Source organism: Saccoglossus kowalevskii, chromosome 10 (genome assembly GCF_978046115.1).
Source record: "Saccoglossus kowalevskii chromosome 10, keSacKowa6.1, whole genome shotgun sequence".
NCBI lineage: Eukaryota > Metazoa > Hemichordata > Enteropneusta > Harrimaniidae > Saccoglossus > Saccoglossus kowalevskii.
The window spans coordinates 23,945,179-23,969,657 of NC_140650.1; the positions used below are offsets into that span (position 1 = coordinate 23,945,179).

A 24,479-nucleotide genomic window follows, 5' to 3' on the forward strand; every position below is an offset into this window, starting at 1 on the left:
ACTCACTACAACATTGACATCAGGTGCATGATTACACAGGTTGGTGCTTAAGCTCATTCAGCTAGATCTGCATTTCAAATCATTCTCCTAGAAATAACCATTCTTACCTCTTGATCTTTGGCAGTAAACTCATGATCTCCACTGATTTTGTTGATGATTTGAGCAACACCAATAACCTCGCCTTCATGACTACATATTGGCATACATAATATACTGTGCGTTTTGTAACCAGTTTTCAAGTCAATCTCTCTGTTGAACCTTGGATCCTGAAATAAAAATAACAATTTAATATTAAAATAAAGCTTATACCTCTTTTCACAATGATTTCTTTTATGCCAGGGGAAAAAAGCCTGGTCAGTGATTATTGTGTATGAAGATGAGATTGCGAAAACAAAGAGGTCCATGCATGTTCAATGATGTACAACTGTATTAAATATATTTCAAGTTTGAATGTAGGTGGGAAAAAAACCCTTGTATTTTAATCTGATTTTCCGTTCATTGCAAAATCAAAAATGGAATGATGAGCGGTCACTTGATCAAAAATCAAATGATTTTAGTATGCATGTTTTTCAGAGGGAAATATGGCGATGAGATATCTTTTTACTTCGTCAAAATTGACCATCAATCATGAAATGTGTATAGCACATTATCAGACGTGCCAGGAAATATCCCAAGAATAATTTCATGTTTGTTCCATCCAGCGCAATGTTTTAAAGCCACTACAATGCTATATGCATGTTCTTTAGCCTGTTTGATTTCATGCATAACAAGGGCGAATGTCAAAATAAATTAAATTGGCAACTATCAAGTCAGTTGTAGTTTTACTGGAATGAGTAAACAAGCTTGTATCTCATAAGGAATTTACATTCACAAATCTTTGGATTTGTTTCATCTCCTGAAGAAAAGTAGAGGACTACATATTGATTCACATATACTAGTTTCCTCAGCTAAGACGCTTTCTAATCCTTTGTATACAGAAGAATAACATGGTGGTTTAATGGGTCACGTTTTCTACACATTGCGTGCCAAATTTGTCATCACCTGCAAGCAGTAATTTTAGTTGTCATTTTGCTCTGACAATGACAGAATATAAAGTTGTTCTTTCTCCTTTGGATTATAAACCAGCTTGTTTCAATTGATTTTGGATGATACAAGGTCACACTTTAATCATTTCAACTTCAGATGCCGAGGACTTGCTTTTATTTCATACCATTGAGTGACTGCTCATCAGAATCGTAAGTAGCAGGCACTAACTCTCAGCTTAAAAGCAATTTTGTTGAATGCTAGAACACTCGTTAAAAACCCTACTAGAAAGTCTGTCTTCTACAAATTTACCACTTGCTGGCATCTTCTAATTATCCCCTTCATGTGTAACATCATTATTTGGGTCAATCTCACAAAGATGTAAATTTAACAACACTAGCATACAGGTACATTTACAGCAAGAACTCTAATTGCCATATTTTACATCTTGTAACGTGCAGTCTCCTATGACAACAAAGTAGTCGCTAGTTTACACTTCAATTCTAGTTCAGAGCACCATCTTCCTGTAACCATGGCAACAACATAAACAGGCACAGCAGTAATTATGACTGGATTCAATGAGTTTTCTGAAAGATCTGTACATGTGACAGTAACATCACTCCATATTATCCAAATAACAAAAGCGTAATAATTCAACAGGATGAGAAACTAGATTAGGCTCTCTAAATGTCACCATATACTTGTTATTCGTTTCAAGAAAACAAGCCTCTCTCTTCTTACTTACTTTATATGTACAACAAAAAACATATACTTTTTATGGTATTTTTAAGTATTAAAATAAGTTTCTCCTGAGAGCATTTTAACTGTTCAATTTCAATTTCAACTGCTAACAATTTTGCAGAAACACAAAAAATCATCAACATAACAACGACAAACAATGGAGGCAATTACCATTTTAATTGATATGCAAATTATTTCTGAGGAGAGCACTTTTGATAAAATTAATTAAGAAAATTATCTGATATGCCCGAAGCAAATAAAGAAAGATTGAAGAAAATCGATTACTGCACGATCAGCATACAATTAACTCAGACAAACATGCGTCAAACATTTAGTGTTTTAGGAAGGTCAGGAACGATCATAAGACACTGATCATGCATCAGTGTGAGACATCTTGCTATCTATTTGACACAATCAAGTTATGAGTAGAATAATGTTAGTGTTAATGTCCAAATGGCTATCAGTGGTTACTTATACAACTGGTGTAGGTTTTGAAAATATTATATTGGAAGTGCATACATAAAGTTCAGTTCAATCCGAGTGAACTAGTGATTATTATACATTCAGTGATTAGCTGCCACTAACAGGATCAACACATATCATTCATTAAAAAATAGAAAATCAATTGAAATGAAATGAAATTTTCAATATAAGTTACTGTAAAATCTGTATTAGAAACCGCTGCTTCTATTAAAATGGTACAATGCAACATATGAGAAATTGTGAATGTTTGGTTCTCAATTATTCAAAAAGAATGGGTGCGACTTCTATTGAAATGGTACAATGCAACAGAGGGGATGCAGCTTCTATTAGAGCATCTACACATATGAGAAATTGTGAATGTTTGGTTTCTCAATTATTCAAAAAGAATGGGTGTGTTTTCTATTATTTAGAGATGAGGCTTCTAATACAGATTTTACGGTACTAAAAAGAAGTCTGAGAAAATAAATCACCTTTTAAATATATTTCTATAAAAATCCAATCTTATTCAATGTATCATTGTGGAATTTACCATTTGGATTTGAACGTTGCAATTCGCTAACCATGTACCTTAAAGGTTTCGGGGTCACTTAAAAGCGATAGATGAAACAACAGTGAAGCAGCTCACAGGGATCGATAAAACAGTACAGATGATTGCTAGTACCCGGTATGACCAATTACTGATTCGCCAATAATATATCAACACATCTGGCAATGAACAGCAAGTTCAATATCACCACAGCAATCAACAAGAACAGCAGAATAATAACAAAATTCTCTGCTTTGTAAAACATAGGGGCAATCATCGCCACTACAACAACCGTATGCTATGTTACTACAAATAGATTCTTATGGTAGATTAAAAACTTTAAGACTTCCAAAACCAATTGGCAATTCACTTGAAGTAATTGGATGTATTTACTGTGATTCATTGAAACCATATTAATGAGATCATACACACCAACATGTACCAGAAATACACATGTACATCCCATCACATTCTCAGCTGATCTAGTTCTAGCATGCAGTGAATTCATCAGGCAGGCAGGCAGGCAGGCATAATTAGGACCCGTAGGGCACACTAATTTTAGCAAAATTGTAAAGCAATTAAGCCAAATTGTGGACTGCTATAGAAATGATATATAAGTTAGATACTTTAGCCAAATCATTGTATTTCAGCCAATACCCCCGGTAGCTGCAAATTACTATAAATTGCAAAGGGGTAGGGAGTGTATTGTTACAGTAACATAACCAGGTTCACATGACGTGTAACTTAGCAAAACTAATTTTTAGTCAAAACGTTATTAAATAATAGACAATTCAAAATGATTATGTTAGACTAAATTCATCAATTTTTTTTAATGAAAATAATAATAACAAGCCATTGAAATTGTCACAGCGCCCTCACTGACGAATGAACTGTCACCATTCATACGTTCCTCTTTACATATGTGCATGTACAAGTTGTCTTGGATTGCAAGACAACTTAACATCTGTGAATACATAATATGTGTTGGCTCTTTGATTGAATCATGAAACAGATCAACTTTCGTTGATATGCTGGAACACAATTTTCTGTATAGTTTAGACCAAACTGAGGTTGCTGATACAATTTTAACACAAATCTTTTTGAGCCATATTCCAAATATATAATCAACTAATTTATTCAGTTGTGCATCTTCAGGCTTGTGATTGGTTGGTGTTCACAGTACAACGAAAGTTCATACAAATTCAAATGCACCGTGGGCAGCACAGCGATTAAACAAAATCATTCTAGACTCAGAATAACTACCAGCGGTAATGCGTAGCAAAAGTTCTTGGTTAATATACATAGAAGTCAATTTGTGCGGCTTCTTTATGACTCCTCAGAGACAGCATTATGATTTATTTATCATGCCTGTGTATGCTTGTGGTATCTTGAATGACTGAATGAATCAAGTATTGAAGCAGAAAATACAACCAATCAAGCAGCATGTACATTCAACAGAACAAATGTGACAGATTCTCACTCCAAACTGTACACAAGCGTTGCATTCCTTGTCTAGAAATCGTTATACATCAAAGTTTCTGTCAGCAACCGAGTAAAGTAATCAGTGTTGATTTCAATGCCACAACAGTTAAATATGTCTTTTGATGTTCTTTCACATTTCGTCTGTCATGTATATGGAAATCATTTTCAAGATGTATGGTGTAACCTGCAGCTGTATTTTCAGGAGCTCAATCAATTCTTATAACAGAGCAAAGTCTGACTCTTTTACATCTGCAAACAGTTGACAAATCTGTCGTTATAATTATTATAACATGCAGGAAGCCGTCACTTTCGGAATATTAATTACCATGTGCGAGACATAGCTTTTCAGAATTTGAAAATCTATAACATAAACTCATATTTTTTAAGTGCTTTGGATATATCCAAATATCCATATATCTCATCTTATCATACCTTTTGCAAAATAATTTCACAACCTAGGAAACATTTAAATTCATGCATTTTTTATTCAAATTTATGGAGACAGAATCAGTTCCTTAATGTCAAATTTATTTACAAGAAACATTGATGTACGTTTTCAATTAATATTTGTGTGAGATTAAATTCATCAGGTAACTTTACTCACATGTATAGAATTAAATCTATAGGCGGCAAATTCAATGTACATTTAAAGAAAAAAAATGATTTCGCTAGAAAACCACTACATAGGGTCATACAATTAATCAGGCTAGTGTAGGCATGGAGACGGTAATTTGAACTCTGGTGAAACACTAGAATGCTAAACGTCTTGTCAATATTTTTATAAGACATCTTTAATTTCTGCAGGAAATTACTTCATAGCACTGAAAATAGACTTGGTAATTTGAATCCCAGTTGGATGGTTTCTCCGTTAGCTTCTCAGAAAAATAAACTATCATCAAATATGTGAAAACCAAAACTAGATGATGATAATCACATGCATTTCTCCAACTACTGCCTTTGAATCAGTTCTGATGTACACGATATATATCAAGAGTGATGACGCTTGAAGAGCGAATATAAACTCAAACCAATCATGAACTCAAAATCTCTTGTGACCTCATGCTGAAAGGAACAGGTAGTGTGACTATCATTCCTTATCAATCAATATACGTCATAGCGTACTGGATTCTTACTATACCTGTACAAATAAATTATAATAATAGAACCATCATTGAGACTACTACATGCATTTCTAGATCATCATCTTTACGTTTCAGATATTAGACTTAGTAAAGATACAGACTTCAAGTATACTGTTGAGTTCCTGAACTGCTATGTAGTAAATGAATAATGCATATCATATTATGCGCACACAGGAGTCACAGATAGAAAACCAGAGATAAATGAACAAATCCAGCAAAGAATCAAGTACCCCAGCGCGTATGATAATCTGGATGACAAACAATTTTATGCTAATTATATATACTCTCAGCGCAACAAAGGCACTCCTTTCATCTTCATAAATATAATAACAATTTCACAATTCAAACTAAAACGCAATGCTTCTATTGCCGATTGAAACGTTTTTCAAATGATGTTGTTGCGCACTGTGCTCACTGATTGGCTGGTTGGATTCAACTGACATTGACATCTATATTAAATATTCATAAAGATAGAGGAATATCTTTGTTGGGAGTATACATGTAAGTACATTGATTGTTGTTCAGTTAAAGTTGTGGTTGTGATGGGTTTTGATGAATGGCAGAATATTACGCTATAAATTATCTAAGTAATATATTTTCAATCAGCATTACTAAAAGTAATTAACATCAATATATCAGATTTGTAATTTTTATTTGGCTGATATTCTAATATCGATAAGATAAAAACGATACTCAGGGAGCAATTTATTTGTCTCTACATACAATTTGTGCATGACAAAATGATGACATTTAAAAATGTCCCATAAGGTTAAATTTATGTACTATGTAAATGGCTTGATTTTAAACATTAACAAGCAGCCTGTCGGCTGAGATAGCTCCGCTGTTAGCAATGCACATGGCAATTAAAGAACAGAAGATATCATTAGAAAATGAACAAATCTGAGAGAGGTCCACATGTAGTACCTATATGTATAATATATCAAAGCAATTGGACTTGCGGTTTTCAACAAGAAGTCGAAAATATCACTTTTTACCAAAAATTACAAAAATATTCATCAAAATTAGAGAATTAAAGATATCATCATGAAATGAACAAATCTGGGAGAGGTCCACATGTAGTACCTATATATGTAATATCAAAGCAATTGGACTTGCGGTTTTCAACAAGAAGTCGAAAATATCACTTTTTACCAAAAATTACAAAAATATTCACCGAAATTAGAGAATTAAAGATATCATTACAAAATGAACAAATCTGAGAGAGGTCCACATGTAGTAACTATATATGTAATATCAAAGCAATTGGACTTGCGGTTTTCAACAAGAAGTCGAAAATATCACTTTTTACCAAAAATTACAAAAATATTCACCAAAATTAGAGAATTAAAGATATCATTACAAAATGAACAAATCTGAGAGAGGTCCACATGTAGTACCTATATATGTAATATCAAAGCAATTGGACTTGCGGTTTTCAACAAGAGGTCGAAAATATCACTTTTTACCAAAAATTACAAAAATATTCACCAAAATTAGAGAATTGAAGATATCATTACAAAATGAACAAATCTGAGAGAGGTCGACATGTAGTACCTATATATGTAAATATCAAAGCAATTGGACTTGCGGTTTTCAACAAGAAGTCGAAAATATCACTTTTTACCAAAAATGACAAAAATATTCACCAAAATTAGAGAATTAAAGATATCATTACAAAATGAACAAATCTGAGAGAGGTCCACATGTAGTACCTATATATGTAATATCAAAGCAATTGGACTTGCGGTTTTCAACAAGAAGTCGAAAATATCACTTTTTACTAAAAATGACAAAAATATTCACCAAAATTAGAGAATTGAAGATATCAACTTGAAACAAATCTGAGAGAGGTCTACCCAAGGTACATATACACCAAGTATCAAAGCATTCAGGCTTGTAGTTTTCAAGAAGAAGTCGAAAAAGTAAAACATTGACACGGACGACGACGGACGACGACGACGGACAATCACTCATATGATAAGCTCCGCTCGACAAAGTCGACAGCGGAGCTAAAAAGGCCACCATTCGGCCATTTTGATTGAATCATGTGTGAAGTTTGAAGATGATTTTCAGAGGGAACACTGGCCACCATTCTAGCACTTTGAATCTGATCTGGGAAAAAATATACAGATACATAGGTGGACGCAAGGATGCAAACACATAGGTCAATTTATTAGTCTTTGTTTTCAGGAACTAGTAATTTCACTATAGAACTTCTTACTTTTCAAGTGACTCCATTTTTTATTTGTACTTTCCCCTAGTGGTATCAACCCATAATGAAAAGCATAAAGAATGATGGTTTAATCTTCAATTCAATCCCAAACTCTAATGCTATTGTGCAATATTGTTAACCAATATAATATTTCTGTTTCAGCATAACCACAAAATTACTATAGACGAGTGAAAAGTAACAGCTGCATCAGACTGCTGTGAATGATTCAGAACACTCAATCTGTATGGATTAGAGATGAGCTTATTACTATAGTGGACACAATGACACTTCCATGCATTTGATGTTGCTGTTGTAAAAAATGTAACAGCTTGCTGTCCGCAGACAATTCAAAAATTAATAATACAATGACATGCTTTCAAATGACAATGGAGATTTTGTTTTATACATTGTATCTAGAGAGTACGTCAGCAGTCAACGAGGCATTTTTGCGTATTAAGTACCTATCTTCCCTCAAATCAAGTAATAACCATAGAAACAAACCAAAAACTTGATATTATTTCATGAATAGCAACTGATCTCGACAGGAAAATTGTATGGTGACTCAACCATCCCTGATTAACTCAGAATAATAAATTTTGATCAAAAGGAAACGGCTATAAACTCTTTTATTTTTCACAGTGAATATGCATATTAAATTGTCATTATCTATTTCCAGATGATTTCATTGCATTTAACCTAATATGATGTACATTAGGTGTCTTCAAAGACAACATGTGCATTAACATTTTGAGAAGCAATTCCTGATGTACTCTGCCATTGTCTATTGATTATCAACATGTATACAGGTGTACTGTACATTGAACAGAACACGTATCCTGTGTCAATAACCAAATTCATATCGTTGCCATGGTACTTTCACACATGATTGATACTATCGTTAAAAGCTTGTGCCTTCAGGTGATTCATGAATAAATTATTTGATGAATCATAATTTTTGAAGAAGAAAAAAACAAAAACAAAAACACACAGCTGCACTGCCGTGTATTTGGTGTAAAGAAACAATAGAAAGTCAGCTGTAATTTGTATAAAATCTTGAAGAAAAGCATACATTTAATAATCTATCATGTATCAACAAAGATGTAGTTTTTATAGTAAGTGCATAAAAGACTATTTGCTATCAATTTTTATCACCCCCCCCTCCTAAATGTATTGAAAAATTCACATTTATTCCACTTTCAATCACGGATTTCTGATTAGTTACCATAACAACATTCACAAGCTTCATTTGCCAGAGGAAAATAGTGAGATTTTGGTAGGAATGATGAAATTTTGTAATATGTCATTAAAAGCTTGGTTGATCAGATTTCACACATGTCGTGATATATTAATACAAATTGTTTCGGGCCCTTACAAAAATCCTTTCAATTATTCCATCCTCATAGACCATTTTCCGACTCATTATGTCATAATTCAGCAGTGAAAATTTCTGAGAAAATGAGCGGATGCTTTTGTGAAAAGTATCAATAGAATAAAAAGGTGGTAAAAATCTAATGGAAAATTTAAATGATGAGCTAAATAATAATTCATCAAACGATATTCTCTTGTACTATCTTTTCTATTTATATTTCATTACATAGAAATGAAGATATTTTAATTAATAAAGAGACTTGTGTTTTCATTTTAAATTTTGTGTAAATAAACAACGTGTTGCATATTGGACCACATAACAGGACACAATGTGACACCTGTTTTATTTATGAGTCAGCAGTAAGTATACAAGTGCATTTTGTTCACTGCAAATCTATATTCATGACAATTTTGAATTCAGCAGCAATTCCCAAAGCTACACTTTGTTATTGGACATGAAAATTATCTCAATTTTCATACCTAATTTTGAGATAATAAAATATTTCGTTGCCAGGAAACAACCTAAAAAGCCTTGAAACTGACAGAGCTTCCTCTTTAATTCACTTAATAGTGTACATCAATTTTTTTGAAAAATTGTTCTATGACCTCATCCTTGTATTAAATTTCACATATGTAACATAATTTTTTATCAGCATTTTGTTTGTAACAGACTTGTACTTATTTTCTATTCACCTCAAGCTATATGAGGGCATTCACACTGACAAATTGATTCATGGGATACATGTAAATTCCCTCTGGGATCAATAACATGTTTTGATATATAAATTATAATCATAATAATGCTCCTAGCTCAAATAAACCATGACATGTTCATTATTTGCCGAGAAGCCAAAGCTTCAGGTACTAAAAAAAATTATCCACATCCCCGTAGGAGGAACTGAACATAGCAAAGAATCTAGTCTTATTCCAACAAGAGATTTTAGAAAGATTTCCAAACGTTTACGCCTCAATTGATATGTACGGTATATTTGGCAAATCACTGATTGGAATGAATGGAACATCAAATTATTATTATTCATTCATCTACACAAGCCATATACATGTAAACAAGGTTTCAATTTACTTCAGCTAGCTGTTAGATTGTCACGGAATATGCTGAAAATATTTTATTACTTCGGTAGTACCTAGTAGTATGCAAATTAGCTAACTACATTTATTACATTTATCTATGTCTCCTTATAAATGCCTTGTGGAATTATAATTTGGTTGGAAGTGATATTAGTTTTTGCAGTTATATTATATATGTATACCCTCGGTATTATAGCTATCAGATAATCCAGAAAGGCCTGATTTCGTCAGTCAGTGTTGTTGAATTATGGGTAAACCATAGTTACATCCTTTAGGGTATTTATAAATGTGGTAAATATGGCAGCTAATGTGCTCTGTAAAAAAAGTTGCAAAAATTTTACAAATCATGTGGTACAAAATGGCAAACAGCAACTACCGTAAAATCTGTAATAGATGCCGCATCCCTAATAGGAGTCGAATTTATTCTTTTTGAACTATTGAGAACCAAAAATTCACCATTTCTTATATGTGTAGATGCTCTAATAGAAGCAGCATCGCCTCTGTTGTATTGTACCATTTTAATAGAAGCTGCGGCTTCTAATACAGATTTTACAGTACTATTAGTTGACATTACGAGATCCAAATCTCATGAATGATATTACAGGAAATTTGAAACACTAAAATATACGTACGTCTGTCGGCAGAAAATCATTGCACCATGACATGATTAAGACACACTTATTCATTTTGCTGTAAATTGAATAATCCTCATGCCACATTTCAGTGTTCTTTTTACTCACGATTTTGATCAAGGATTATGGTTAATTTGCATATATCGATAATAGCTGGAGAAGGTTCTGTGTTCTTGCTATTTCTCAATCACATATAACATACAGCTTTGTATATCGATGACCAAAGTACATATTCCCAGGACTCTGTGGATTCTGAGCCCTTTACGCTGTTTGGAGGACTTCTTTACTTCAAACTTAATACTCTTAAAAATAGATTGAATACGAAGATTTGCAGAAAAAACAGTACCCTGGGGTAGTTAATTTCTACTTTATATGGGAATTAATATTACATGTGTCAGGGCTAAACTAGGTCATGTATTTATCTATTAAATATAAAAACCAATAGTGCAACCTAAGCCGTACGTGGAAAGACATATTGTTTTCACTAAATTACAAATTCAAATCAGAAAAACAGACCTAATCACAAGCTTGATATTTCAATGGCAATAACATGCCAGGTAAAATTAATTGTATTTTGTATATTCCCAAGTCCAATAATGGTCGGAATGAATAAATGAAAAATTGATTTGCAATACAGACTTACTAAAATGGTCGGCCAGGACAATACCAAAAGCAAACACTAATAAACGATAGCAATTTATAAATCAATAAAAGAAAAACATTCATTAACTCTTTCTATTTATTTATGCATTACGATTCTAAAGAATTTGAATTAATGGAGCACATAGAAATAAAATATAATTTGTGGGCAGACTAGACCTCAAAGGGATTTGCTACTGTGTTTTTTACTTTTGTTTGTAGTTTGTGTTCTATTTACATTTTCACAATTTTTATCTAATCATCTTTAAATTTGGAAGATCTTATCAATCACTACGAAATGTTAACCAAGTTCAATTTTAAGGGTGACTAGCAAGTATAATTTTCAAGATATAGGGTAAAATTTGGTTGAAACAAAACGTTTGTTCGATGTAGAAATAAGCAAACAGAATGAAGACATTTATACAATGTACCGGTACTGGTCATAAGAACAAGAAGTTTTCATTGTTTTCATTATGTAGTATAAATAAAACAAATCTAGCCAAATCTGGCTAGCATTTTGCTGGCCAGGATTTGCTTGTATATAATACTGTACTATTATTTGGGAACTTGTATACAGATTAAGATTAATATAGTACATGTAGTATTAGAAAACATGGAGATTCTCAATAAGCAAGGCTGTAATAGTTACACTATGTTTATATTAAAAACACATGCAAGGCCAAAAAGCACACATTCTCAGCTAACATAATAAACCTTGTTTAATGTCTTCTAAATGCCTTCTGAATATTGACCTTAAACAAATGATTAAAATTTGTAAATACTAACCTTAAGCAAATGATTAAAACTTGTAAATTCTAACCTTAAATGATTAAAATGTGTATGCTACATACAAACATCAATATAGATCAAGCAAAAGCTCTTTATTTAAGACTAAAAAACTGTGACATGCACATGCATGCGTGGCAATTAATATTGCTTAATTCAAACATGACTAATATCACAATATGTCATTGATGAATGCCAAAAAAGTTATATATACTGAATAACAATTACTGTTAGTTCTACAACAAGCCGCTACATTGAAGGCAATGAATATTTATAACCAAAACGCCATTATTTCATTTATTATTTATTTATCACAGAGAAAGCTTAAAAGAACACACATGTATGTTGCAGTATGAGATTAAAAAAAAATCAGCAGCACTACCCAGGGAGGCATACATGTCATTATATATGCTGTTTGAAAGGGTTTGAAGAATATAATTTCACTAACAAGACGTGCATCTATCTATTAAAAACTACATAACACGGTTCTCTTTCTTTCTTCCCTAAGCGTAACTATGACAATGGGATTTGATTGGTCGCTGTCAGGCTCCATGATACAGCACATTTTCTCCTCATCAATTTTGATTTGTTTGGTGGTTGTCAAGACAACTTATCAACAAACCTGACTGATTATCTAGCATTATTCATAATTGTATCAAGACAATCCTTTTCTGTTTCATTGGTTTCTCTTCTTTCATGGAGTCACCACAGCATGTCATATTACATGAGAATGATTCTTACATCATTACATGCACAGACATGCCATGCAATCCAACGCTGCAGGGTCCCCTGTATAGCTTGACATAACTGGTCATCAAAGCCACTGTTTTGTCATAAAATTCAAGCCAACCAAGTATGAGTAATAAACAATAAGGCATTTAATAACCAAATTTATTTTTGTTTAGCCACCTGGTAAATTTAGTCATTGGTGAATAAGTAGTGGGAGCCCTGAATGCACAAGGTTACCCAAGGTTAGATAATAATAAAGATTACATCACAATCATGAATTATTTCCATCATATTCTTCCATCACAAAACCCTACAATTTTTCCTGACTAGAAATTTGTACTTCTTCTAATGTCACAAATAAGGTTGTGTGGTTCATACTGCCAATCACAAGTATTTATCTGAGTATGCTAAGGATGTACAAAATGTAAACAATTTTGGTCTGGGAGTGTCAAAGATATAGCTGTGAAAATGCAGTATTAAAATAAAATCCCTTATCAGCTATTTTGAACCACATTAAGTATTTTTGAAAACGAAATGGCCACCAGTCCACCACTTTGAGTTAGTAACGTAAAACATAATAAAAAGTATAAAGGTACCATTAAATACTTAATATATCGGTATGTAGCAACTGCAAATGAAATCCATTCAGTCAAGCCCAGAACCCAGTCCCGGAAATTTGTTGCATTTTAGCGGTAAAATGGCTGTCAGTCACATCAGATTACGTGAAAGTAATTACCAGGCTTATACTTGTATGTTATGTGAGTAGTGTGTGTATTAGGTTGGAATTTAATCAGTCCTAATCTTGTCTTCTTGGACATGCACACACAGACTCACAGAGGCAAAACAAGTCTGAAGCAAGGCTTATATGTACATGCACATCCCAGATAAATTTGAGCGCTTCCACTAATGAAACTATTAAAATTTGAGACATTAACCTTTTTACCACCTGTTCCCTTTTTTCATCACAAATTCATAATTTAAAATAATCTGTACTTTCCTTCAGCAGATTGAGTTAAAACTGAAAATTGAAGCAAATTTTGTCTGTTTTCTTAAAAAATTAGGGTTCATTTCCGGAAATATTTGAGAATATAAGAAAAAGGTACAGAAAAATTTGGGTGAGAAAGTCTGGAGGTGTAAAGGTTTAATGAATGTACAGGGTGAGACCAAAATAATAATCCCAAAAACATATTAAAACAAATGCTGTCATATTAAACCTGAACGAAAGGCAATCTAAGTATTAAAGTGTAATATAGTTTGTTTTCGATATGTTTGAAATGAGGCTCGCCTCTACAAACACACTATATTCCATTTTTGCACAGCACACCATGCACTATAGATTCTCTGCGTTGTATTTGGTAGTGTTATGTATTTTAAAATATATGCCTGGACATTTGTCTGCAACAACTTATTTCAACTACTATTATAGTCCTACATATGATGTCACTTGGACAGCACAAACCTTCATCCATAATACAATATTTTCAAAAGGTTTATAAATAAAATGTACCATATTTTCATAAATGCCTTCACAATCATTTTAATCAATTCAACGTCACCAACAATTAACATTTAAAACATCCTCCTTAAAACAGCAAAATAAAATACAATTTTTGTTAATTACATTGACGTTAATGCAAATTTGCCAAAAACCCCACCAAGATTCTCTCATAAAGAATGCCATTTTCGGACTATGCTAAGCCATTAGCCCCCATTCATTTTATCCCCATAATTTTAAGAAAGTAAAAATAAATTAATCTTTTTTTCTAATATAGATTAATGCATCTGTCAAATTTCCATCAACCTATTGAACACTAATCGATTCATTTCAGAAATAAAACTTAATAATGGATATGTGATATTATCCTATATGCAGCTAGTCAGCAACATAGTTTCTGCAATAAAAAAATGATTACCATTCTAAAGAAGGATGTTAAAATACATCTATGACACAGAAAATAGTCACCATGACAAACCAATAACCTTAGCAGACAATAAAGGAGTAATAAAACCTAGTAATGCGTTATTTTTCAATATCAATTTCAGATATGCGGGTGTGCCAATATAGCCTGGATTCCTAAATATGTATACAGAAAAAACAGCGGATTCACTTCACAGCTGCCACAAATCATAATGAAGTTTTAAACAAATACTGAAATTGAGTAGATTTTTTCAGCTACCACAAATGCAGCTGTTGTTAGAACATAGTTTTGCATTTCGGTTTTATTGGTTGAATTCAGAAACTAGGATAAAACAGGGATGATTTGTAAAATTAAATGCAAATTAAAACATTCGAATTTAATTGTCTCATAAAACCCTGTGCACAAGTATTACAAATGTCTTCCCTGTTTGGAAAATCCCTGTTTGCATCATATTCATGTCAGATTCCACATTTTAAATTATTTACATCGAAAGCAACAACAATGAGGCGCACGATAGAAACAAATTCTGTCACTGAACACAAACGGTCACACGGACATGAATCTCGTTAAATTCTTTTCACTGGTATACATCAGGCTGTTATATTTCATTCAATTATTACTAGGAGAAGGAAAAGATTTATAATAATAAGGCTATCATGAGAATACAAGATTATGCACTGAAGCAGTATACGATTACATCAGTGTCTGCTACATGCCAGTCAATATGATTATCATATTCAGTTTGTGCATGCTTTGCGGTATATTCTCGTATAATAATCTCATAATACTACAAAGATAAATATTATCAAAGTAAAAATATACCGAGTGCGTGAATCAAACAGACATACATAAACAATACTCAGAATGTCTTTCATTCAGCCACCAGACATCCCCGAAGAATACCTATCATAAAGAAACTTATTCCATGCATCATACATGTCGTGTGCGCAGTGTTCTGTGTTTTAATGCCTCTATTACATGTAGTAGTAATTGTGAGTAAAACAACTATGTGTTCAGCTCTTCAGGGAAATAGTAATCTGCTTTGATGAGATATATTGGTGATGCACAAAACTACTACCATTACCTCAGGTAGGTATAGACAGTATAATTTGCTGATGCCATAATACTGTCTATATCACCCAGCGTTTCCTGATGACACAACCAGAAAACCATTCAGGATGCCTGTTATTTCCTAGCATGAAATATCAACAACCATGCAAGCATACTTAATTGAAGGAGACTCAGATTGAACATGAAATACTGGAGTCCCTCGAGGAAGTCAGGTTGACCGTTCTATCATAGAATGCTTATTTCATTACCAGCCATGATGTTGATTCAGTCGTATGTCTTTTCAGAGTAAATTCAGAGTAATTCTCCCAGACAGGGTTACAGCTAGATTATTATAAAAAACTGTCTGTCTTAAAAGATATTCCTATTAAAAACAAAAGCCGATAGTCAGTAACCAGACTTGTAGTCTTTTATGGTGATAATTTATTTTTTATGTAACTGACAGAAAAATGATTTAATATGCGTCTAGAACATTGTGTGCCTGCGTAAAAGACAAGTTGTTGCCTAAAAGCTTGCTCCCAGAATTTGATGGAAAATATATGGTGCCTTAAATCAGTTGAAGTTCGCTCCACCAACTTTCAAAACACAGACTTAGAGCTTACGAGTTGAATAACCTAGTCTTTAAAATTGCACTGTGATAGCAAATTAATAGCATCAAATACGTCATATTATAGTCCCAAGACCCCAATAATTAAGCTCCATGAATGATTTCATGATGCAAATTTAATAGTGTTGTATATCTGTCTTACTATACACAATGATATTTGAAGAGATGTATGTAACTGTATGAATAACATGGTTCATATAAAGAGCACCAGTTGAGACACTCATTATTATTAGGGTCAGCGCCCTTAACCCTTCAAATAAGAGACAATCTGCTTATACATGCATATGCTCAACCCCGACTGCTTAAAGATGGTTATTAATTATAAGGAACATATATTCAAGTTACCTGTCTCAATATTTATTTTTTTGTTCAACGGCAGCAACAACAAAAATACATTTTTAAAAAGGTATAACATAATAGAGTCAGGTTACTGCAATAAGCTTTCAATTGATATCATTAACAGCTGTTGCAATATGAAAACCCCAAATCACACACATTCAATATTTTCAAATATATACTGCACAGCATTTTCAAGCTGTTACTACACAATGACTATTATAATATTATGAAATATGAAAAGTTGGGCAGAATAGCCATATTGTTGTATTGTTGTACTTTGGTTATGCGCACATTTGTACATGTACATAACTAACGTCATGTCTAATTAGCATAAATTTGCATGTAATTCGTAAGCATCATAAACATAAAACTGTATTTTGGTCATGTGATGATCACCCTATATAATATTCTTCATACATTGTGGGGGCAATGAACTGTATTATCCACTCACCTTTGATATGACGTAACTCGTGATCATAGCAACCACCGCTACGAATAAGTGAAAACCTCATTTAAATGACCTCTCATATTGTAATAAATGAATAATAATCATTAATAACAATAAATGTGACACATAAAAGCAAAACCCAACAGACTTTTTGAATTTTATATACACTGCATGTATTACCTTTTAATCCATCTTGCATGTATTTAATGGGCTATAATATATCTTCACTGTTCTTAATGAGTAGATGTAGAAAATTATGAACAATTCTTCACACTGATATAAGATTCAAAATGTGGATTTTTTTTCCCAGTAGATCCATAGTAATTTAACAAATGCAAGTCATTGACATCTCCATTGTACAATAAAACAAAACTGTCAACCATTTTGAATTAGAGCTTTAATGATGTCACAATGGAATCCATCTAGCCTTCTTTAATTGGATTGCGAAATGCATGTGCATAGGTGTGACACGATATGTGATGTATTGTGAAGTTTGAACATTATTGCTCACGGCATGTCAGAGCGACTGTATGTCTCTGGAATGACTGCATTCGTTCAAACTGACACCAGTCTGACATCATGAATTTAATCACAAAATTTGCCCATGCATAATAAGTTCGGTTTTTAATTTAGATGACTTGTTTGCACTAAAATGGCCATCGTTTGGCCATCATAAGTTGGATCATTAAACAAATACACATGCTTATATATGCTTAGAGGTATGATGTACATGTATGTATTAAGTTTTAAGACGTCAGAGATATAGCTCAAAAACAGCATTCATTAAAATAAAGTGGCTACCAGTCAGCCATTTTGAGTCTAATCTGTAAATCAATGTCAACTAGGTCCCATCACAGGTGAATCTACAAGTCTCCATTTTCGTACTTTCAGCACAAAAATGAACAGAGTATAATGTTACATGCATGTCCAAGAAAAATGACAGAACACACAAAATCTATAAATATAAATGAATAATCTGTAGTCCAGCTGTTGTAAAAATGTTTGAACCAAATTAGTCAAGACGGTTCTTGTCCACTTCTAAGAAAAGATAGCTGTGACTATATAGATGCATGGCAATTAAGACAAGCAAGCATCCAAAAATTAAACCAAAATGTTTCGACTAAAAAAAAAAAAATAAAACAGTAAATAACTTGAGAGAATAAAAGTTGATAAAAACACAGTGATTGACATGCAGATGTTTGAAACATCAAAACCTTCAGGACATAAACATATATCAAGCAGGAAATACGTTTGTACCATATGACAGATGAAGGTGTTTTTAATTTGAAAATTCTTTTCTATGACAGAAAATCTCCATGGCTTTCACGATTCTTTTTTTTGTTGTTGTTGAAAACATTGTACATGTCATTTGTTTTTCTATGTCATTGAAAACTGAAAGGTTTGTAGCCATAGCCCATGTTGCTAATGGAAAAATTGTTTGTTAATCAAATTAGTGCTATTGGTTACACCATCACAAAACAGTTAGCATGTTTATGTGCTTGTTGTTATTTTACCAGTACTTCAGGAGAGTAGAGTTCTAGAAGCATCACTTGATATCTATAGCAACCAACAAGAACAGGGTGGTCTCATTTTGACATGTGTAGCCGTGTTTTGTTTGAGGAGCAAGTTTTTCAATGAAATTTGGCAACCTGAAATTTTTTTAATTTCATGCATTTTGTATTCAAATACATCTGAGATCTCTACATGCTAAATTTGCCGAATGAAACTTGTATTGTTGGCGATATTTAGTTGAATGCTCTAATATATATGGATTTTAACTTTAAGGTAATCAAGTCTTTAGATTATCTGAGAGGACCTATGTACCAAGTTTCATTAAAATCTGAGAAGTGGTAATTGAAGAATCTGTGTGGAACAACTAAAAATTGGCTAATTTATGTAATTTTTTCTCACATATAACCTTGCATATGAGCAATCTTAAAAAAAGGTTCAAAGACTTTAATGAAAGTGTATTGATCAGCTAAAATTAGCTAAATATCACTCATCTAATTAGACAATGCTTCTCTTTTTAAACTGTTCAACTCATTCCCTGTGCTTGTTACCTAGTGATCGTATACATGTATTATTGTAGAATCTTTTTATACTTAAATTTTGTAGTCATTATGCAAGTTCTCACGTTCTCGTATTTACATCTCTATAATCTACTAGAGCAGATCCTATGGGTCGAAACGTCTGGCTATTTTGAATAGTTATTTTAAATAGGACAACAATTACCAAATCTTCTTTACTACACATCAAAGGAACCAATGTGGGTTATTTTAAACAAGCAAATGTTAAATACTTAAAAGCTTAGACTATCTTTATTGTAGATGCTGTACTGATGGGTATTCAACATGCACGTTCTGTGTATTCTAGCAGTGAATGTCTTTGTATACAATGTATATATACTATACATCCCCCTGGCTGTGGATTACAATTCAAGAAATAGACATCAAAAGGTTCCAGGGACAGAAAGTAGTATATAAATAGCAGGTAATAACAGAGACTGCAAGATGCCTGTAGACACATCGGCCAGAACCCTGATGAGTCAACAGCAAAGAATCACAGCAAACTTTGCAACAATCATATAAACACTGGACAGGCACTCATAAGTGATAACAAGCACAAACCTTATTTCTAAGTTCATGTTGTATATGCAATTACCATCAATAAGTAACATCTTTGGCTTGAACATACATTTGTATTTACGTATCTGTCATTTGATCGTTTTTTTTTTATGTTTTTATTAAAACATGGTGTAGCTGTATTACAACCTTGTCCATTGAGAATCTAGGATGGATACAAACTAATGAAGCACAATATTTTTTTTTCATGGCAAAATTCAGTATAAAAATCTTGAAACATTGAATAATATATCTAAGAATTTTGGGTTGAAAATACAGACTAAAATTTAGCTGTGAATAATTAAGAATAAGAATAATTAAGTCATCATTGTGTAAAAAAAAAAATTAATATTCATCTTTTTCAAATAATACTACATGTACTGTAATTTTTATTTATACTCGTAATGAAAACAACATATCAACATATAATAGAAGTGCAAGCATAGTTCCAGGTGAATATTTGTCGAAACCTTGCCAAAACACCCTAATTTCAGATTGCAGTTTTCATTTAATCTTGCACGACTGTTATTTCTGTTTATTACGTGTAAAAACATGTCTATTTTCTATACATTTACCAAATATTTATTTGAAAATCATTGGATTTATAACTTACATATAGTAAAGTACATGCGGTAATAATACAGCAAATTCTGTGAAATTGGAAATTGGAGCACCTAAATGCCTAATCACACCAACAATGGACAAATTCAGCTAGATGATTAATTGCTGAAAGTTCATGGCATGGCATTTTATGCTATTATTTTGATTGATTACACATTTTAATGTATTCAGGCAGGACAATCCTGAGTGATGGAGACCACTTTTCTGATTTTCAGTGTGCTTTCAAAGAAACAAATCAAATAAACTGAAACATGTAGGTCACCATACTGGACCAATCAATCAGAGTTTTATTTTTGTCAAAATCCAATTTCAAAAGAAACTTACTTGCACTTCTATTATGCGGCATTTCTTTTGGATGCAACTATACTCGATAGACGGTAGATAACAAAGTAAAGTAGGATTGTTTCCATAGCGATATAATTGAATTTCCAATTCTGCAGCTTAAGTGAGATGAAATCAATGTTTTTTCAACATCTAAACTGATTGCCTGCCATTTATGGACAGCGGATCTGTGTAGCACTGGACTCCAAAATCTGATAAAACTTCAATACTGGCATTACTCAACAAAGTAGATACACCCACTTGTGAATAAATAGCATGAGTAGCATTCCAGGGATCAATTATTTGTAAATACCAAAATACAAATTTACTCATAAAAAATAGGAAAATAATTTCAATATCTGGAATATTTTTGTAAGACATCTGACCATTTAACAATATAATTATGATTGACAAACACTTAATACAAGTGCTTTGTTTAGGAGTAAATATGGACACACTTTTCCCATCAGACAATTAAACCAGGGTTGATGTGTCCAGGAGACCCTCTGAAATGTGTATCCTTTATTTGAAGAGCACTGATAGGCCACTCAGGCAATTGTCTTTGATGACACCATGTTTTAAAACAAAATGGCGACCATCATGCAGTCAACCAATTTCAATTGGATGGTAGAATGAAATAAATTGCATAATTTTAATCAAATCAGTCAATATATGTCCAAGAATGTACATGGCATAAACATACATAGATTAAGTGAAATCTAAGTATTGAGTTACCAATGACAATGATAATCACCAGATATATCTATGTTATGTGTATAAACAGACAAAATAAGAAACAGGTCAACAAATCTATTACAGGGAGTTATAAAGAAAGAACATAACTGCATGTTGCTAAGTAACGCATCAATGTCTTCTATTTTCTTCTATTTTTCAAGACTTGTGAACAGGCTTACGAGCCCAATAAAAGATAACATCTGATTTGTATCTACCCGGCAATAAATTGTATGCATGTGGTTTTATCTTAAAAATGATAATTTTTTAGACTATTTCACAGTATCCAAGCAGTTACACTACAGGTGCCCTCCTCTCTAGTTAGCTTTGCTTGCCATAAATGACAACAACATGATGCAATGACAACAAAACAGCACCTGCCCTCTGACATTCCTTACTAGATAGTTAATATAAATAAACAATGGCAAGTATCATGCAGATCATGGTGTTGATAGATAACAAAAATTGTTCTTTATGTTGCAAAAATCACCAACTGAATCAAAATTCTCTATAAATAATATTGAATTGAATAATTGCATTACACAGTGCTCATGAATTATCTAGTTTAAGAAATATAGAGTTTGAACATAAACAGTCATGGCATTCATTAAAATGAAATGGCCACCAGTCAGTCATTTTGATTCATATTGTGAAACAAATCAATGATCATATGTATCCCATGGTGTATGATGTATGTGTGAAGTTTGAATGTGAAAGGTTCAGGCACTGAGGTCAATCCATAAGTTCTCATTTTCGGACTTCGCTGAATGGATACTACCAAGAAGCTCAAAGATAAATGAAGAACATTCAAACTCTCCCCTGAGAACTTTGCATATAGGGTACGAGGAGTGTGCATAATATGTTACACTTCCATGCATCTTGGTATGTTATGGAGGTACGTACATCTGGAGGCCGATAAACAGTATAGGTAAACACAAATTCTTCATTCAAAATGGCTGCCAGAATATGATTTTTTTCTGTAATTCTGTAACTTCTCAATATTACCCAGCGCTCATTCAAGTGTTATTTGATTTCTAAATAGAAAGTAGCTTATCATTACGAGTTCCAGGTTACTGGAATAAAACTCATAAATTTATGATTAGACACTAACTGCACAAATCAACCAAACTCTAAAAAATTCTGCTATTCTTGCAGAATCAATTCTGGCACTTGATTGCCTTCAATATAACACCATAATAACGCCATCTGATTTTCAAATGATTGAATTCAGTGTAACTTGAGGAGCAGCGTAAGTCTTGGGTATAAAATGATCGCTGAAAAGACATGACGTCAGCAGCGAGAAGCCCTGTAAGTAAGCAATCAGATGTAGACATTTCCAATTATGTACATGTATTCACCCACAGATATCTGGTTGCCAGCTTCAATTATTTTTTGCCAATATTGAGAGGAGTACGTGTGGCTTTCCTACACTTTCCAAATAAATGAGAAATGACAATGTCTAAAGTTACAAAGCATTTTCCTATTCGTTCTACATAGTCATAGATTAATAAATATTTTTTTATAGATTAAACAATTTTTTTTAACCAATGTAAACATAAATTAATAATATGATTGTAAGAGATAGCAAACATGAGTGTACAATCAGTTTAGATAAGGCAAACAAACCTCATACAAATTTTAAGTAAATCAAATACAAGAAATAAAACAAGTGGGACCTTAGTATCAAATCGATTATTTAAACAATAATATCACTGTTGAAAATTAATCCAGATTAATAATAATAAAAAAATATTCTCAAAAAGTGAAACATAGGTTATAAAATGTAAGTCTGTGACAGACAAGGAAATTAAATTCAACTCTGCCATATGATGTCCTACAGTGATTTCATTAAAGACTTCTGACATCAGAAACAGGGGTCACATCACAGCCTATTATAACATGCTTACAGACTGGCCTTTGCTCCATCACAACCACACCGAGTTATACAATGCTAGACAGTATTGTTTATATATTAATAATACCATACTCATTCGACTTAGTGCCCGCGTACGGCTCTGAAAATCATGTTTTTTTAGGAGTGGATGCTCAGTTGAGCTCTACCCCCCTCCATATATTATCAAAATAGCAATTTTTGTTGAACATGTGCTTTATTAAGGAGAATATTACGTTTCTTTGGGAAAAATTAAATCGCAAAATTAGTTGCCTTGTCATTGACTTCTAAAACACTTTCACAATTTGGAAACAAAAATGTTCATACAAAAAAATGTACATTTTATTACAATATTATTTACATACCATCAGAATTTATGGTGTAAAAATTATTAGGTCTTTGGGAAAGGAGTTGGAGTCAAGATCTTCATCATTATTGTTGAATGTTTTTGATCTTATGCAAACACTTGATGCAAAGCAATTTCCGCCATGATGTTTTTATGCACGATTTAACCTGCAACAACGTCCTTTGACCTGACAGATCAAGCCTGTTATTAACCAATCAGAATTCTGTCTTATACTGAAGCAATTCTATGTGAATTTCAGAATATTGATGATGTCATTCTTTTAGCACAGTGCGAAAATGAATTACTGATGTGATTTTGACAAAAAATCGGGTGATTTTTTTTTTGAAAATAGTATTTGCATTTTTTGAAGTATTTCACACCTTTTACTGTTGTCAACAGGTCACGTCAAAGCATAGTTTATTGTTTCACACCCAGTCACGATAATCATGATGGTCCTTGATGGACACTTAATTATTTGGGAAAATAAAACAATGTCCAATGACCTGATTGCATGACTTGACAGTCAAATTTGGGGCATTTCAGAAAGAGTGAAAGCTAACTTGACTGAGAATAAAAGTCTGCAATAAGCATATGTAACCTAAAAATTCTTGACACACCAGAAAGTTGCCAAATCTATGCAAATTAGGTAATTAGTACAACGTTATACCAGAGCACGTATGTACCAAGTGGCACAGACATTTGACAAGTGGCAGC

At 32.6% G+C, this 24,479-nt stretch overlaps 1 protein-coding gene across 4 annotated transcripts in view; it reads right to left on the reverse strand.

Annotated features, from left to right (window-relative positions):
- LOC100369315 (cGMP-specific 3',5'-cyclic phosphodiesterase-like) overlaps positions 1-24,479 on the reverse strand; it is an 87,841-nt gene that overhangs the window by 52,046 nt on the left and 11,316 nt on the right. For all 4 annotated transcript variants that reach the window (XR_014930723.1, XM_085504399.1, XM_085504401.1 and 1 more), the window contains exon 2: positions 108-266. Coding sequence is in view for 3 of the 4 variants with exons in the window: in XM_085504399.1 (XP_085360525.1) it covers positions 108-266 (159 nt within the window). In the remaining variant the exon portion in view is untranslated. The remainder of the gene's footprint in view (positions 1-107; positions 267-24,479) is intronic.